General features: G+C 45.3%; 1 protein-coding gene across 2 annotated transcripts in view; it reads left to right on the top strand.

Annotated features, from left to right (window-relative positions):
- Positions 1–18,943, top strand: part of AP1AR (adaptor related protein complex 1 associated regulatory protein) — a 196,346-nt gene that overhangs the window by 132,792 nt on the left and 44,611 nt on the right. For both annotated transcript variants that reach the window (XM_078676066.1, XM_078676067.1), the window contains one exon: positions 13,906–13,970. In XM_078676066.1, coding sequence (XP_078532192.1) covers positions 13,906–13,970 — 65 coding nt within the window. The remainder of the gene's footprint in view (positions 1–13,905; positions 13,971–18,943) is intronic.

An 18,943-nucleotide genomic window follows, 5' to 3' on the forward strand; every position in this document is an offset into this window, starting at 1 on the left:
TGTCAGAAAGAATGGTTCCGCACATGTAGGACATAGTGATTGTACTACTATTGTCGAGTATAGTGACAGTGGGAAATCTATTTTCAAAGCCTCACGTCATTCTTATTTTGTTTGTGGTCAGACCGCATATATACGTCTGCCCCTCGATTGGGATGGAACATGTTATATTGCCTTCCTACTGCCACCAGTTTTTCTAGCCCCATCTGATTATCACAGAGACACACATCTAGTACACGTTAGACATAGAAGGGAGACTGAGTCCCCAATTGTCGATCAAACTGAAACTGCTCTAGAACAATATCAAGACTTCAATAAAGGTTTCTTTTTCTTCATAGGTCCTGTCCAGAATAGTAAGTTAATACGTAGGTTAACCAGAACCCTTGAAGCAGTAGTGAATGAGACTACTTCCGCTCTAGGTAACTTAACTGAAGAGCAATCTGCTATGAGATTTGTCGTGCTCCAAAATCGTCTCGTCCTTGACGTCATACTGGCCGATAGGGGAGGAGCTTGTAGAGTCATCGGATCTAGTTGCTGCATTTTCATTCCTAATAACGCACCGTCTGTTTATTCAGCTATAACCAGACTTCATAAAATTGCCCATCAGTTACACCAAGATCCAGGCACCTGGACATGGTCCGGTTGGCTCTGGAGTATCATATCTGCCTGGGGATGGAAAGTATTGTCATTTATAGGTATAGCAGTAATGATCATATTCAGTTGCTGCCTCTGTTTACAATGTGGCCCTGCGATTTGCGGCTTGTGTGCTACATCCTGTATTCCTAGTCCTAAGTCCCGTTCCAAGATAATTCGAGACGAGATATGAACAGATAGATGGTATTATGAATATTGATGTTTCCTGATGGAAACGTAGGGTCAAGGAGGGAATGAGGAAAATTATATTTTGCCTTGTTCTATGTCCCTACGTGTTCCCCATACCACATAATATGTGCATGATTAGATATGCATGTATCCCCCTATGATCGATTAAAGACGCAATTACAGCTGTGTCCAACTCTAGTATGTCAGTTTCCAGTTCTCGTGAAAGCAACGAGTATTAGGCCTATGTTGCCATGTTTTACAGTGTACATGTTAATTCATTGAATTGTCCCCGTTTCTAGGCCTCAAAAGGGCCCGGATGCCAGATTCAAACTCCAGTCTTCTGAACCCGCTCCGAGGAGCGATACAGCCCCCTCCTGCATCCCTGACCCTTCACTTACTTCCGCGCAGCGCGGTGCCCGGCCCAGCCTGGCTCTGCCTGCCTGTCTGCCAAGAGTATGTTATGCTTCTAGTTATCAGTCCAGCTTTCCTCCTTTGCATTCCTAAGCTACTGAACCGTATAAACAGTTTCAGCTATAGTCTAGTCTTTCTGTCTCCATGTAAGAGAATTACTGTATTAATATTCATAGAATATTCCTAGCACACGCAATACATGTAGAATATATGCATGCGCCAGCCTTAGAGTCAAGTAGCCTCTGCCCTGATAACTTTTAGTTTCTATCAACATGTACTCCAAACACAAGATACCAGATATGCCATAGGTACATGTCGTCTTGACCCTGCAGACTTTAGTCTCCTCTTCTAGTGCAGAAGTCATAGCCCCCAGTTCTTCCTAGTCACACGTCATAGCCCGTTTGCGCGCACCACTAGGTTAAAGGTCCCAGCTGCTCAGGTAGCCCCCTCCATGTTTCCGCCCACTCATGACATTTCTGTGACGTTTCATACCACATGTCTATGTATACGCCCTGTACACGCCTTCTTGTTACACCCATTTTTGTTCTTATCTTTCGTGACTGCTACGAGTTACGCCTACTGCTACGCCTATTGTATGCAATGTAATGTAATGTATTATACTATATATATGCTGCACTGTCGATGAGGCATTGCAGCTGCCATCCATTCTATTTCCGTACAGGCTATCCCGTTCCTGTCCCTTCCCTTATGCCTGATTAAAGCCTGTTAGACTCAGATACCTCGAATCCTGTCTCTTATTTATTGAGCTATCTGTGTTATTCAATGTATTCAAAAATAGTACCAGTAATTAATTATTTATTTACCACAGTAGGCTGAGTAGTGAGTATACCCCCCTGCGTCGGGTTCAAGGAGCGCCAGACATCGCAAAGTCCAAGTCGCGTCATAACCCCCTGCAGTTCCGCCGCAGGTTTGCGGTACGGGCCAGCAGACCTGTCCAGTGTAGGGTCCAGAGTCAAGTTCATGTCTCCCCCCCCCCCCCCCACAAGAGGTCGTCAGGGTGGTATCGTCTAAGTGTGTTTGCTAGCGTCTTGTAAAAATCAGGAGAGTCGAAATTAGGACCGTATGTATTGACAGCTACAAGTGACGTTCCCCGTCCCGTGCACCTAGATATTACGTAGCGGCCCTCTGGGTCAGAGTCTAGTGTCTGTTGCATGAGCCGGGATCTGGGGTTCACCCATGATATTACCCCCCTGGCGTTTGTAGTGAAGCCCGAGGTCGCTATATTACCCTCCAGTCCCCTGAGATGTAATATTCTGCTGTCCATAGGGAGGTGTGTCTCCTGTATCAGGGCTATGTCTATATTGTGTCGCTGCAAGTAGCTAAGTACCTTACGCACTTTTCTATGATCATTGAGGCCGCGCACATTCCAAGTGAGCGCCCTTATAGAGTCAGGACGTGTAGTAGTCATGTCAGTCGCCATTGTGTCAGATGCGTGGTAGGCTCGCATACTGGGTGTGTGTCATCAGTGTCTTCAAGTCGCGGTTCGTCTTCGTGCTCTGGAAATGCTACATTTCGTGCTGTGCTGCGAGTACTAAGTAGTGCATAAGCTGTAGTGTCCAGACTGGCGCTATCTGGAACTGGCCTAATTCCCCCCCTGTCAAACAAGACCCACCCTCCCACAGCAGACCTTCCCCAACTTGGCCCAGCTTGAATTTACACTTCCCTCCCGTGTTCCCCAACTGACCCACGTAGATCCCAACTGACCCACGTAGATCCCAACAGGAACCCATGGTGCTAACAGCTCTGGGGCAAAGGTTGCCAGATTCGTAACAGGTAACATTTGAAGTAAAACAGTTTCAGCTATCCGGCACCCCGCCTCTTCACCCGTTACATGTCCATTAACGACTGACCGTAACCAAATGTCTGCATATGTAGGCGGGCATACTCTGTCGGGGCATAATCATATACCCCACAATGATCGGTCGCCCCCAGAACAGCCAGTCTAAATCAAGGGCGTCTGCCCGAAGCCCTCTGGTCGGTAGCGGTAAAGGAAGCAGAGACAAAAAAACATTATAACTTTACCATGGAACAGTCTCGCCATGTCACGAAGTCTCAGATCTCGCATAGAAGTCCCTCAGGGTCCGCCCTCGGCGCGTCCTGCAAGATCAGGGAGACCAATGTTCGTCGCTCTTCTCCGGGTTCGTGCCAGCGGATTGGTGCAGGCCCAAGCAGCCCCAGGCGGCTTCCAGGCCACTGTTAATGACCTGCTCATCCGAGTGACCCCTAGGGCTGTTCCGTTGCTCTTTGGACCAAGTCTTGAGTGCCTTCAGTTATTCTTTAGGGTCGGTAAAAAAATGGGAATGTCCTTGTCGATTTATCCTCACTTTCGCTGGATACAGCATGGCATAGTCCAGGCCAAGGTCCCCGAGTTGGTGTTTGTACAGAGCGAAGTGACGCCGCTCTTCCTGCACCTTAGCAGTGAAGTCTGGGTAGATGGAGATGTTGGAGCCTTCGAACTGCAGTTGACCTTTCTCCCTGGCCACTCGCAACGCCAAGTCTCTGTCCCTGTAGTTTACGAGTTTGGCTATTATAAGTCTTGGGGGGGCGCCCGGGCGCGGTATCGGGCCCAGCGTGCGGTGCGCCCTCTCCACTATAAACATAGGTGAAAATACTTCCTTTCCCAGCAGAGTAGTCAGAAGCTTCTCGACAAAAAGCTCCATCTTACCCGTTTGGGTCGTTTCCGGAACTCCCGTGAGTCGTATGTTGGATCTCCTGGAGCGAGCTTCCAAATCCTCCGATTTGTCTTTAATCACCTGCAAAATCTTAGCCATGTGCTTGCGATCTTTATCAAGCTCCATTTGACCCTCCTCCACTTCGGTGATCCGTCGTTCAGACATGTCGAGGCGTTCCGCATGTTTGTCGACCCTTTCAGACATCCTGTCCATGCGGTAGGTAAGAGCATCAATCTTCGTCCCTATTGATGCCATGCTGTCCTGTAGGCCCTTTTCCATGCTAACTAGCAGCTCCTTAATGTCGGCATAGAACGTGTTGTCTTGCGTTGTGGGAAGCTGTCCAGTTTCTGGCTCTCTGATGCACGTATCTTTACTGCGCCTCTGCTCGAATGGGAGTTTAGATTGTGTTTTATCACCTTTCCCCATCGTGTTGCGCCGCTTCTCCGCAGGTCTACTCCGCGTATGTCAGCTTCAGGGGGGGGGGACGTCTCGAAGGCTGCCGCGTCGCTGTAGTCTCCAGGACACTCAGGGTCCCCAAGATGTCTCTCCGCCAAGCGGCAGCCAGAGTCCATCAGGCGGGGCAGGTGTGACCAGGCTGCGATGGGGAGGGAGTCGCAGGGCAGGTGTAATTGGCGATCAACCAACCTGTCGCAAATAGTCACTTATGGCTCAGTATAGTGCAGCCTCCAGCAGGGCGTCCCCTCGTTATTGGTGAAAGAGGGAGTTTAGATGAGTCCTCTCGGTCTGCTGCAGTGAGGCCCTGCTAGCCCTGATGTATCGTCGATCACCCGCTGTCTCTCCGATGTGCCCCTCCCCGGGTCCCACCGCCCGAGCCGGCCCCCGACAGCAATGGCGCTATGCGGGTCCGCCGTCCCGGGGGGGAGGGGTGGGCCGCTCCGGGCAGGAATAAGCTCTCAGGCAGGATTAGGGAAGGCCCCAGCAGGTCGCAGACCAGGTCCGCTCAGTCCCGATGCGCTGCACCGCAGGGAGTCACCATAACACTTGGACTGCCCAGGTATGAGTCTCACTCCTGGTTGCACGTTCCGCAGTTCACCTGCACGATCCCAGGAGTCGCGCGGGCCGCTCACTCTCCGATGTAATCTGGGGTCGCAACGCCCGTTGCAGGCGTCTCCTACTTCCGCCCGCGGCTCACCTCAGGGTCCGGCACTCACCACTGCCACCGTCCGCTGTCCAGCTCTCCGACCCAGTGTGCAGACTTCCGCCTCTGCAACCTCCGGCCGCTCGGCCCAGTGCCCGCCGCACGTCGCGTGACGCACCCCGGGGGCAGCACTACGCAAGGCCGCGGCTCCAGGGCCCGCACTCGTGTCGCGTCGGAATTCCGTTTCTCCTCCCAGCGGCGTCAGGTGTCTCTCGTTTCGGGCGTCAAGGGTGCAGTTGGTGCCCAGGAGCTGTGTGCCGCCCTCAGCTGCCAGCAGTCGCCGTTATTTAAGGATTATTGCAGGATTTTGTCGGGTGAAATGACGGAGCTCTGCCCTCAGGCGACCGCCATCAACGCCGGCAAGCTCCGCCCCCAAGAGCTCTGATATAACCTCTCTGATTATGCCAGGGATCATGCCATAGTAGTGTTTAAATACTTGCAATCCCCTTATGTTGCCATGTTTGCACAGCTCTACATACTGGGGCTGAAGGTAGTGGTAAGCAATAGTTCCAGGCTTAGAATGCCCTTTTGAGTCTGTGCAAACCTACTAACTTGCATGTTTTAAGGGTTTTCAACAACTCTTCTCTAATCTTTTCCCATACTGAGAAATGTTGGAAATTTAGTCCTGACAATGGCAGACATAAACCTTCTTCCAGAGTTGGGAAAAAAGGGGTCAGAGGCAAAGTGAACTTGCAAACACTCGCATGAGCAAATCTACACATGCTTATTTGCACATGCTAAAATGCAGTTCACACATTTTCTAGGAGTACTATTATTTGTCCTACTTCTGTAAATTCTTGGGAATTCACGAAAGCTGTATAGCTGCACTTAATGAAAGGACATATACCATGGAGGCGCTTTTGAGACTTTCTTTAATATTTGGGCCCCTAATTTGGTCTAGCGTTGACCATGACCGTTTGCGTTTATTAAAATTCCGTCTCTCCCTCTGTATCAGCGGCTTCACTGTGAGTGACCGCATTCTGCTCTTTCACAAGGACCACATCGGCACACAAAGGTTTTTTGTTCAGTGCTAGTAACTACTGTGGCAGTGTGTGCTTTTTGATACCCAAAACATTTTTTGCTTTTGCCAATGTTTGTTATAATCGTGAGGGCCTGGAAGCCTCTAATAAGGTTTTACAAAAACCAGGCCAAAACAAGTCACACGTTGGCAAAACTAAAAAGCTGACCAATTTCAGACCTAACGGCTTTTCCAATGCTTGTTTTTTTGTTTCCCATAATCTTATTGAAACTGGTTACTCTGATTGTCCATTATGAATATTTTGAGAAATGCTAGCATGCATCAACACATGTTACTAAATGATGCTGCAAAGAAATGGTACCTGAAATTTTACAGTAGTTTAGCTGAATGTTTTTTTCCGGCTTTCATTTTTTTATGAACATTTTATTTTTAAAGCAAAGAATCGTCAATCTTGCTTTCAAGTTTCTACAAATATTTGCATCAAATCAGAGCATTCTGGGAGCATTATACATCGCCTCATAATGCTAAACATTGAAAACTTGTACACATTTTTATATTGGAACCACTGTCAGTAGTGCAGTCGGAGCTTACAACATTTACTTAGAGTGCTCACCCTAATAATAAAGGCTTTCAATTATTGAACCATGAATACAAGTTTTAAAACAGCATTGACATAGGGATAAAAATATCACCTTAACTTCAGTCAGTGCTCTTTCCTGATCCATAATGTGGTACTGCAAACTGGCAGCCAAATGGTTTGTGCTGCAGGGGGTTGGGCCTACTTCTCCCAAGGGCAAAAATACACATGAAAACTTGTTGCCCTTGACCCCAAACAATATGTCCTGAGGGTCGGGCTATAGGAATTTCACATCCCTGTGACATTGGGTAAAAATTTCTCTTGTATTCTTTTCCTTCTCAAATTATTGGGAAACTACACTGTCTGCAAAACCACATCAGTCTCCAAGTTAACTGAATCGTTTGCCTAGTTTTTTGTTTTCCGCAAGTTGGGAATTGCATTAGTGGCAGTGTCCACCTTTTTTTAATTTTTTTTTTATAAACTGCTGCGCCTCCCTACAGATTTTCAAACTGTTACACTAAAGTTTATTTATTGTGTTGCCCTGCTCCTTTTAGGCCTGGTTTGACTGTGCAGCGGCCTATTCACCTATTGGTTACAATATGAATAAAGTGTTTTTTTGGGTCATGTCCCTTCAACCATTGACATATTTGGGTTAGCCTTTTCAACCACTGATTTGAGATGGCGTCAGATGCCCAGAGTATACATCTCACCTCATGCTATTGGTTATTTGGTGTAATTTCCCAACTCCTAGAAGTGGTTCCTCTGCAATGCATCAGAGACTATTTTACATCTGAAATTTACACTCCATCATCAAACTTTTCGTCATATTTCTTTTTTTGTTGTTTTATCAGACTTTTTATGGTAGAACAAATGGTAGAGAATCCAAAGGTTTTCATTAGGGAAAGACACTCTGGAGTACTTTGCAATCACATTCTTCTGGTGACTTTATCAAATCCAGTGGGTCTAGTTTGTAAATGATTGCAAGTCCGATTTATAGCATTTGCCAATGCTTAGTTAAAGTCAGGGCTGTGTCTTTTTGGATCGCAAGCTTATGTCAAACTGCCCCTTCCTGAGGCCATTTTCTCAGATGAACGAGATAACGAACTGTTGTGAGTGCTGTTTTAAAGTCCACTGGGTCATCTTCAGATACACTGGCTGTGGTCTGAGATCACGTTAAATAACCAGCCATTCGGAGCTGAAAACAATTGCATTTTCTTATCACTCCTTTTGTAAGAGAAGACTGAACAGATTTAGGTGTACAACGTTACAGCCTTGTTCCACCTGGACAGAGTAGAACAGGCCCTCATGCTTTTTGCAGGATATTGTGCTGTTTTGCGAATGGACTATTGCTAGCAACATTCCCCTTGCAGCCTACCCAGAGGGAAAAGACAATGTGGCATTTGTTAAGCCCTGTTGAATGTGGTTTCTCATACACGTGGGAACATCAAGCAAAAATGGGATACTCAACACTTAAAGGCAAGCCGAAGAAGGGCCCAATTTGTCAACCAACCTTCAATTAAAGCAAATGGTTTGATGTCTTTACCTTTTTTCAAAGACCCACATGACTTTAAAAAACTTTTATGGACAGCAGCTGTGCTCCTGTTTTCATATCCCACCCAGACTGGCCACCGCTGGTTCTGACATCTATTTAGATGGGGCAATGTCTTGGATCTTCCTTGTGATACAAATCTAGCTCAACAGAGTTGATTAATTCTACACCGATCCCATTTAGATCCTCGTTATGAGTAGCTTTTCAATTCGGATGTGGACAGTGACAAAGTTACGTACCCTGTCATAATTATGAGATCTGCAGGAGCAGCACAGATCTGTTTAGTTTCACTTGGGTTTGTCGGCTGATGAAGGTAGCAAAAACCTCCAGGTTACACTCCGGGGAGAAATTAGGGTTTACCGAGGGATTCATACATGTATTACCAAATCCCCTTGAATTTCCTCATGTTGTAAGTAAACCTAAGGGTCCCAGTTGTAATCTCTGCTGCACCATCTTCCCAGAGTTACCAGTAACCGGTATCGATAACTCTGGGAGTGGAGTTAATTAGTGGATTAACTGAGCTCCCATTAGGAGGCCCCTAATGCTCAACTTGAAAGATGGGTTAGGATTTAGATTTTTTCGGGCATGCTTTCATGCTTTGTTAGAATAAGTGAAATAGTGTGGCCACATAATTCCAAATTCGAAAGACAATTCGCTCCCAGCACCGCAATGCGATTATAAAAAGTATAAAGATGTGTGAGCTATTGTCATTGAGCTTTAAGTGGAAAAATAAAACCTCCAAACTCCTTTGGTAATGTGGAATGTATTTTAGGACTTCTATAGGCGGTTCTAGAAAAGCCATACCTGTCCACTAATGCATCAGATCTTGATACACCTCAACCCACGCAATACATGATTTAGATCCACCCTAAAGAAGATGGAGACCTTCAGTTGATTTGTCCTTTGGTTGTACCATTGAACTACAATGTACTGCAAGAGTTGGTACTAGCAAGCAGGCTCATCGAAACCAATGGAACAAAATGACACAACTTCCTTCACTATCTTTTAATGGAGTACACAAGTTTCCATTTGAAAAAGTGTTACATTAGTAATATCTTCTCACATAGCATTAGAGTGGCTGTGGGAAGATTTGTCTAAAAGTACTCAACAAGTCAAATACAATTTACAAAAGTTTATTGTAAAACAGGTATCTAGTCCATATGAGTCCCCCCCTCCTACCATTTTTCTGAAAACCTCCTCAAACCTTTCTCAACATCTCTTTCTGAGTGTTCATTGTACAAAGATTACAAATGGAGAAGATCGAAGCTTCTTTGAAAAGTAGCTGATATAAAGTGATATGAAGGGGCAAAGGATAGGCTGGAAAAGCTGCATAGTTTCTGAACAAATTGTGGAAAAGGAAGAGCCAGTACTTCTAATCCTCCACCGCGCAAGAACCTGAAGTTTGCAGATGTGTGCACTTATGACAGAGACGTTTCAATCCTAACAAAGGTACCTTAGTTGCTGAGGCATCAGCTCAACCTCTGGAAGGATGGGTAGATTTATGCTCTAGTGGCTTTTCATTGGCTTAACCCACTAACAGTATCACACCCCAACGCTTTTTGCCCAATTTGCAGTTGTAAGTGCTCAGACAGGTGCAGGAATCCTAGTTCCATGCTGACATGCTATACAGTAGTTTCAGGGCTTCTGACAACAACCATGTCTTCTTACTGGGATTCCTGCAGCTCAGTCTGTGTGGGGTTGCCGTCTCCCAAATGGAGGTTTTGCCCGACCACATGGACATGAACACCAAATAACTTGTAAACTGTGGGGAAACATCCAACTTGTCCAGTTAATTTGCTCAGACACACGTATGCCAGTTAAAACCCAGTGGGTTGCTTTGTATACTGTTGGTAAAAAATTTAGTCTGACCTTTAATGCTTTCTTAATATGTCAATGAGGAGTCTGCTCAACCTCAGCAAAGAAGCGCCTGAGCAGCAGCTGATAGTCTAAAATCTGACAACCAGATTATGCTGGAACCTGTAAAAGCATACCCATATCAAACGTTCATTAAAATTAACGCATTGCTTCCAATCTCCAATTGTGTACGGGTGTTAGGAAGGTTAATACCTACCTGCATATCACTGCCAATGGGCTAATATTAACACTCCTTGGAAAACTGGCATCCTAAAATAGGTTATTTACCAAAACAATGTGAGCACCAGCAGATTAATTTGTCTGAAAAGACACTGAAAACGGTAAAACATTGTGCGTGAGCCCATCCCCTTCCTAGAGGTTGATGCAATTTAGATGGAGCGTCTGAAACATCGCTGTGGCATTCGCTACCTCGAACAGGTACAGCTCGTGCTGTATCCCCCGTTTGGGCCACCAGTGATCACACTCAATAAAAGATACACTGGGGTTTGTTATTTATCAGATGTGATAAATGACCGCAATACAAGCTTTCTCCTGGAAACCGGGCATAACATGCAGATGTTCCCGTCCAGTTATTTGCTGGGCCTTTTTGACCCAACAATTTTGGCAGGTTTACCCTGCCTAAATTTGACAGGTGTAAAATACATCTTTTTTATTTTAGTAAGAAAACTATAACTACAAACCATCCGGTGTACACAGGGATTTGCAAAGGGTGTAGGAATTTAACGAGCCACTCATAATTGAGTGTATTTTAAGGTCTGCTTGAACAGGACAAAATGGGTTCATGAGTTAGATTCTAACTTTTGGAACTCCCACCACTGGTCAGTTTGTAATAAAGTAAGGAATTTGCCTATTTGATTTGCAGCCTACCTCATATCCTCTGTTAGTCTAAATCTGGACAACCTGTTCATGATGATTCAGTCTACCAAACATATGGGTATCACAGCAGCCTTTTGTGGTAGTCCAACCTACTTGCATCTGCAGTGCTGCAATATGGTGATCCTAGCATACATTACACACAATACTATCTGTACTCTATGCTATCTGAGGCAGTGGCTTGACAAGTGGTGCTGCGGATCCCTTTTAACTTTGCCGATCCTCTTTCCTATTTTCTGGCAGGTAAACAGCGTTTACAACTAATCTTTTACCCCGCAGGGAATCACCACGAGGTCGTTACAACGACCGCGTTGGGATTCCGCATACCATTACTCCGCAAGTCGGAACAACGTGTTGGATTTAAAATCCAACACCTTCCCTAGTGCCCGCACAGACTGGAGATGGAATAGTAAATTATACTTTGTTCCGACTTGCGGAGTAATGGTATGCAGAATCACAACGGATCGCTGTAACGACCGCATTGTGATTACCTGCGGGGTAAAAGAATGCGGGATTTAAAGGTATATTCCGTTCTGGCGTTATGTCTGTTCTACTTGATAGTCGTAACTGACATATGCGAATCAAAGTGAGTAATTCATGGAGGCGCTACTAGTAATCACAGTGCTTCTGCAGCAAACATTAACATCACAACTCTCCACTGCTCTTGTAATTACCTTTCACTGTTAAAGAGCTCAAAAATTCTGCCTATTGAATTCTCCAAGTGGAGCAGAGCTCATATATCTTTCAGCTATTGACTCTCGGTTGTTTCCTATGAGGTGGTTTGGTGGAGCATAGCACTTTGGTAAATGAGTCCCTTTATTCACTGTTATTTTAACATTTACTGCCAAGTATTGCCAGCCTGACGACAAAACAAATTCAAGCGTGTGAATCTGTGAAAAGTTGGAGAACTGTAGTTCGGGTAAGGAAGATTTTCCTAATGTGCACCTAGTAATTTTGAGGCTAATTTTAAGATTGTCTGGTCTAACAAATTAGGGAGTCCCTTTACCCTTCTAGAAATTGGGGCTAGTCACTACCTTTTATCCTAAAAGTAACTTGGTGATGTTGGACTCAATCCAGGTGGTAATGCTATTGTGACCATTTTGAAATCTTGAGATTCTCTGTTTTTTGCAAACCACCCACTTGTAAAACTGCTTCCTATTCTCTTGTCAAACTATATATTCCGTCCACGTTAGTGGACACCTTATGCCCATGTTGTAACACTAGCACTATAATGTAGTACATCGATTAAAATTAAACCAGTGTATCATGGTGAATCTGGGATTTAATTCCAGCTTCACCACTTGTCCAAAATTATATAACTTTGAGCAAATCACTTTATTTACATCTTGAGTTACTTCGAAATAATGGGCACTATTTAAATATGTAAATCCCAACAGTGAAGCATGTTGTCCGTTCTGCCCGAATTTAGGGGTCCATTAGGATGGCGGACAGATCGCCACCGCCATGCAGGCGGTGGCGATCCGTCCGCCATCCTTGCCCGTCCGCCACCTTTCTTCCCCCCGCCATATTACAACGGCGGGGGGGGACCGTGGCGGAGGGGAAGACCGTCTGCTGCTTTTCCGCCACGGTCGCCTTGCGACCGCGGCGGAAAAGGCCTGATATGGTGGCGGTGTCTATCAGACACCGCCAGCCATATTAGGATGGCCTGGGAGGAATGCCTTTCCGTGGCGGCAATGCTGCCACGAAAAGGCGTACGGTTCCTGATTTGGGGGCCCATTGCGGGCCCCCAGGGTTAAGGGCGGGTGGGGGGTGCACATGGGGGGTACCGTTTCACAGCACAACATGGCAGGCACTGGGCGGTGCCTGTCATGTTGTGCTGTGAAACGCACAACAAGCATTTTTCACATTGCGGCGGCCGGTGCTTTAAGCACCGTCCGCCGCAATGTTAAAAATGTGGGATGCACCCACCCCTGTGGTGGGTGCATCCTAATTGGGGGCACTGTTCCTCCGCCCTTGTGGCGGACGGTACCTGCCCCCGACAGGATGGTGGACGGACTTTGTCCGTCCGCCATCTTAATGGACCCCTAAATGTTTCTACCCTTCTTCACCACCTCATCCTTAAATTTTCTCTCAACTGGACCCCACACGGTTCTATGTAGTCCAAAATACAGACTGACAAAATATCTACCGTAATTAAGATCTGTACAAAAATTGGACTTGTATTTAAATCTAACCAACCTCACCATGTATTCAATTTTTTCAGATTCAGGCAATAGTATTAGGTGGATATCTACTTTTTTGTTCGGGGAGAATTATGTACGGTTAATGTTTTGATAATCTAATTCTCAGTCTGCTTTTATGAAAGATGGTCTTGCAGTATGGTTTTGTGAGCTGACCCGCATCTCCATCCCATGAAACGCACCCCAGCCTCTTACAACCCACCCTCCCAGCCCCAAACACCCCTGCCACACACTCTTATTCCAAACCTCATGCTCGCTAAACTCCTATTACAGAAAGAAAATTCCATGCTCTTAATTGGATCTATGACAGATTTTAGTAGCATGCATTGGCAAAGCCAATAGGTCTGACTTTGTCTGGAACTTTATTTTGGATAAATTGTTTTGCCATGGTTTTTGCTTTTTCCTTTTTTTTGTCAAACTTCCTTGTAGGGGTTTCTGCCAGACCATTGCCATTATTTAAAAAAGGATGAAAAAAGATGCCATAATCAAAAATATGTTTTCGGTCACAGAAAGTACACCTTTGCTTAGTAATTCCTTGTACTGAAAGGAACAAATGTTTGTGTGGATGTGTTCCTTATGGAAGAAAATAAATCCATCACTTAAAGTGAAGTTAGCCAATTGTAGAATTGAGCTGACACTTTGCCCCCCCCCTGCCTCCCCCCCAGAGCAACGTAGATAATTGATTACAGTGTTGAGATAGATGTGGCCTCCTGAGTTTGCAGTAGCCCCCTACTTTTCCTGACTAATATTACTTTAACATATTTTGTAGCAACATAGGATCCAATGGCTCAAGCAAAGGATGCAGTCTGGTGGCACTGGCGACAACCAAAAAAGGTGAGCAGTAAACATTTTCGTTTTAGATTGTTTCATGACTTAAGAGATCCAATTATTGCTAACTCTACAAAAATGATGTGAAACTGTGCAGACTTGTTTTATAATGTCAGCTGGAGAGAAAGGTAAAAATCTACAGCGAAAAATCGAAGATCAAAATATATATTGTCTTTAACCGTATTTCATTTAATGTAAACAAATTATGCAAAAACTTCACTGGTACGGATGTAATTTGAAGATTCCTCAATATTTTGGAAGAAATCTAATAGATATCAGGAAAGCATTTGTCCCAATTACACACTTCTTACCTCTTGTTAAAAGGGCCTATTTACAAACAGCATTTTGTAGAACTTTACTTTTGCAATAGAATTACTAACATACTACACAATCTGGTTCCCAAACCTAGGTGCTGAAGTTCTGCCTCCGCCTCTCCTATATGTTTCTGCGGCGCACAGATTGCCACCTCAACTTCTGCACACAAGTATATGTTTTAGAACTAAATTTGCAATGCACAGGAAGTGCCGAAAAATGGGCAATACTTACTGTTGGATCTGACAGCCTTAGGGTGGTCTTCCCCCAACTTTTCGTCTGCCTTCTTCCATTTTCTGGCCTTGTTTTTGTTCACTTTAGGACTCTATGCACTGCTGACCAGGCCTAAAGTGCTCATGCTCTCTTCCCTAAACATGGTAATATTGGCTTAACTCCAATTGGCAGATTTAATTTACTTATAAATCCCTTGTCAAGTGTGCTATATGTGCCCTGGCCTGTAAATTAAATGCTATTAGTGGGCCTGTAGCGCTCATTGTGCCACCCACTGAAGTAACCCTCTAACCTTGGCTCAGGTCTGCCACTGCAGAGCCTGTATGTGCAGTTTACACTGTCATTTCGACCTTAAAAGGATAAACCTCTTGCCCGTCCTAAACTTTTCCTTATTACTCATCCCAAACCCCCTCCTACTGCTATAAACTCCCAGAAAAAAAAACGTTCTAGACCCTTCTTCTATCCCTCTACTATTCCTTTTGCAATCCAAATAATAAACTAACATTTTCACTGCCCAAATTAATTTCATATTTCCCTAGACTAATTCACCATGTGGGAGGGCGGGTTTGATAAACAGGCAAGGAGGCTGAATAGATTTGCCAAAAGTGTGTTGTTTAGTGCCAACAAGTGAATTATCAAGTGAACTATCACTGGCAGCTGCCTGTATCTCCTGTCGGATTCCTCCGGATTCACTTGGCGGGGAGCTGGTTGTAGTTTCCTGGGCCTGTGGGTCACACTCCTCTTCGGGCTTCTCGGTGGAATCTCCCCGGAGGCTCATAGGAGAGAAGAAAATAGAGCCGTCAGCAAATTATTTTATGGCAAAGGGGTTTGTCACGCCACCAGTCACCGCACCGGGGAGTGAGGAAGTGAGGGTAAAGGAGCTCGTGCACTTGTATACCCAAAAAGGGAAGAAAGAAGGAATTCAAAGATTTTTTTTTGGGGGGGAGAAAAGGAAGACTGAATTGAATCACGGACTGAAACGTCGATATTTAGGTATATATGCCGTCAAAGAGGTAGTGAAAAGGCTGGAATAAAAGTGCCCGGTTTACCAAACAGCAAATAAGGGTCCCCCTAAATGATTTGCTACATTCCTGTAAAAAAAAAATTCCTTAGCGAACCACAACAAAACACTTTAGTCACACCCCTATCCCAAACCTTCCTCCCGCCACCCTCTCTCCCCTCCCGTGTCCCCGGAGACGGTAGGACTCACCGACTCTGCCGCAACTCTCCAGAGTTGTGGCCGCTCCCCAGCCTCCTTCGGTGGGTTCCACCACTCCTCGGACCACCGCTCGTCAGGTTTGTCTTCTTCTTCCTGGACTCCGGCAGCCTTCGCGTTCTTCTGTCTTCCCGTGTCGTCTTCTTCCAGGTTGTTTCGTTCTCCTCCGGTCTCCGTCTTCACGTCTCCTTCCTCGATGTTGGTCGACGATGACTCCTTCCTGTCTCCTCCGATTTTCATTGGCTGATGACAACCCCTTCCTGGTTCAACTCCTCCCGCTTCCGGTATCCTCCTCTGCTCTCGCTGTGGGGAAACAGCATACGGGAAGGGTAATTGGCTGCACACTGTTTTTCCTCCAAGTCCCAGGGTGCATTAGGCTGACTCCAGATACCGGAATGTCGACTCCCGGGTGATTCGACGGTAAGTGTTGCGGCCTCTTTATCACACACCACTAAGCCTTTTCTGGCTCCGTAGTAGCATGCTAATCGCTGAAAAACGCTTCAACACCTCATCAGGGGTAGCAAGCGCTATATAAATGCAAACCTTTTCCTCTTGTATCCCTCCACTATCCTTCTCAATCCAAATAACAGACTAACATATCATCTGCTCAAATGAATCTCATATTTCACTATACTAATTCCCCACTAATCCTTTTTGAGTTCAGGAGTAGCGTGCTACACGCTGAAAAAGCGCTTAATGTCTCGTCTGGGATTGTAAGCTCTATATAAATGCAATTATATAACATAACATTACATATACGTCAACCCTAAGATAGGCCCTGCATGACCCAGGGAGGGCAGAGTGCGCTGCATTTAAAAGGCAGGGCATGTACTTTTACATTTTGCATGTCTTATTCGTCAAAAGCTTAGAATTTTGTTTTTTTCTCCTGCGGAGCCTGTCTCTCCCACAGGATAACATTGGGATTACCGTATTACATCTTTTAAGTGTAATTCCCAATTGTGACGATATAGACCTTTTTTTTTAGTTTGGTATCACTTGTCCCAGAATTTAAAATCACTACTTGTGGTGAAGTTGGATTTTAAGTTACAGTTTAGCAAATGTCACTTTCAGAAAGTTGGCATTTACTTACTTGAGCCATTTGGTGCCTGTTGCATGTCTCTCTCTGTTCAGTCTGAGCTCGGTGACAGCTGGGCTTTGTGTATTCCCTCTAAACTGCCACACACAAGGGAATCTTAGGTGTTTCTGATGGGCCATCCTGGGTGATGGGAGGGAAGAGCTGGGCACTGCTCACACTTGCTCTTGAATAGGCTTTGTCCTGTTCACACACAAAGGGCTTCATAGCCCCTGTAGTGAGTCTGGAGCCAGGGACGGAGGGAGGACATCTGTGCACTTTAAAGCTTTTTTGATGTCTCCCCCACTTGAAAGGCACATCATGACTTTAATACACCTCTGGAACTGTGAAGACTTTGCCAGGAAGAACTGCTGTGCTTCTGCAAGGACTACTGCTTTGGTGGACCCTTTCCTTGCAATGCTGAGCTGCCCTGCTGCCTGATGTTCCCCTGCCTGGTTGAGAAGGACTGCACCTTCATCACTTAAACCCAGAGTGAGTCCAAGGGCTTGCTCGCTTGCCTCCTGTTTTAAGCCTCAAGGACATCAAAAACTTCAACTCATCCTGCTACAGCACCAGGACTTTGCTTGCTGCAAGTCTTGCCCTGACAAGTGGTGCCAGCCCAGTTCTGGGCCCTTGGAAGTGGGTATAAAGTGCTGCTACAACCAGAACTCAAGCATCCTCATCCAACCTGGCACACCTTCACCTTTGTGTGAGTTGAAACCAGGCAATACGTGTGGTTGCTTGGAGCGGACCCGGCGCATCGCCTTCGGGATCACACTCAAAACGGACTCCTTGCCGAAGTTGGATGGAGAAAATCGATGCATCTTGTCCACAGAATGGTTTGACACCGACTCATAGCTCCGACTGCACCTCACATCTGTGTCGAAGATCCATTCCGGAACAAGTGGGTCCCTGTGTCCAGCCAGGCTCCATCGTGGTCGGCCTGAGCTTTCGACTTTACCCCAGTCCAGACCACCAAATATCCCATTTCAGCGCTGATTGGTTCTTCGCGCTATTTTACCTTCATTCTTTAAAAGTTCATGTCTAGACTTCTATTTGTTGGATTTTTGTCTTTTTGGTCTTGTTTTATTTATAAAATTAAGCTCAATTTTTCTAACCTGGTGTGGAGTGTTTTTGTGGAGTTTTCTCCATGTTACTGTTTGAAGTGTTGTACAAATACTTTACACATCACCTCTTAAGTTAAGCCTGACTGCTCTGTGCCAAGCTACCAGAGAGTGAGCACAGGATAATTTAGGATTTGTTATGACATACCCTGACTAGGATTGTGGTTCCTGCTTGGACAGGGTGCATACCCTCTACCAACCAGAAACTCAATTTATAACACTTACTACTAAAGAGAAAGGGTTAAGGGAGGAGTAAAGTAGGGTTAAGGGATGGGTTTGGAGGGGACAAACACCCACCTACTAAAGAGTAAGCACGTTAATATTCACAAACTGCACTTCTAAAATTTCTACATCCGAAAAGGGCCCAAAGCATTTTTAAATGTACTCCAGCACCACACATCAGCAACCACTAGTACTGCAACACACTCCCATAGACAATAACGGCGGTAGATACTTTAAAATAAAACCTAATTTCATTTTCGTGCCCAGCCCATTTACAGTCCAAGAAAGGATGCTTAAATGTATATGCTGCAAACCTTTCCCCCGTGAGAGTGCCATGAACCTAATGTATTTCTTACATATTGACTTGGTGCCCTGCTGCACTCTATTGCCATATGGACAGCTATGTATCTGTGCTTAACTACTAGCAGTGCTTCAAGAATGGAATTGTAACTCTTAACCCCAAGATGTATGAAAAGCTTTGTAGGCGTAATTTTGGGTACTCGCAAATAATTGTCATGACCTAAAATTGCAACTACAAATACGGAATCTCAATTTGCGATTCCCTAAGCATGTGTACCAAGCATTTCCTAAATGTAAACTGGTCATTTAGGAAATGCTATTACCATTGACGCCAAGTCGATGGTAACCATGTGCAATTTGTGCATAATGCACACAAAAAAAGCATTTTTCAAGGGGACATATGCGTGTTTTACATGTGCACATTTATTTTTGGGTGGTACTTCAGGGAGTCCTTAGGCCCTGGGCACCCTCGTGTTTCAATTAACTAATTTGCGATTACCAA

The sequence above is a fragment of the Lissotriton helveticus genome, chromosome 2_1, assembly GCF_964261635.1.
Source record: "Lissotriton helveticus chromosome 2_1, aLisHel1.1, whole genome shotgun sequence".
Classification (NCBI taxonomy): Eukaryota; Metazoa; Chordata; class Amphibia; order Caudata; family Salamandridae; genus Lissotriton; species Lissotriton helveticus.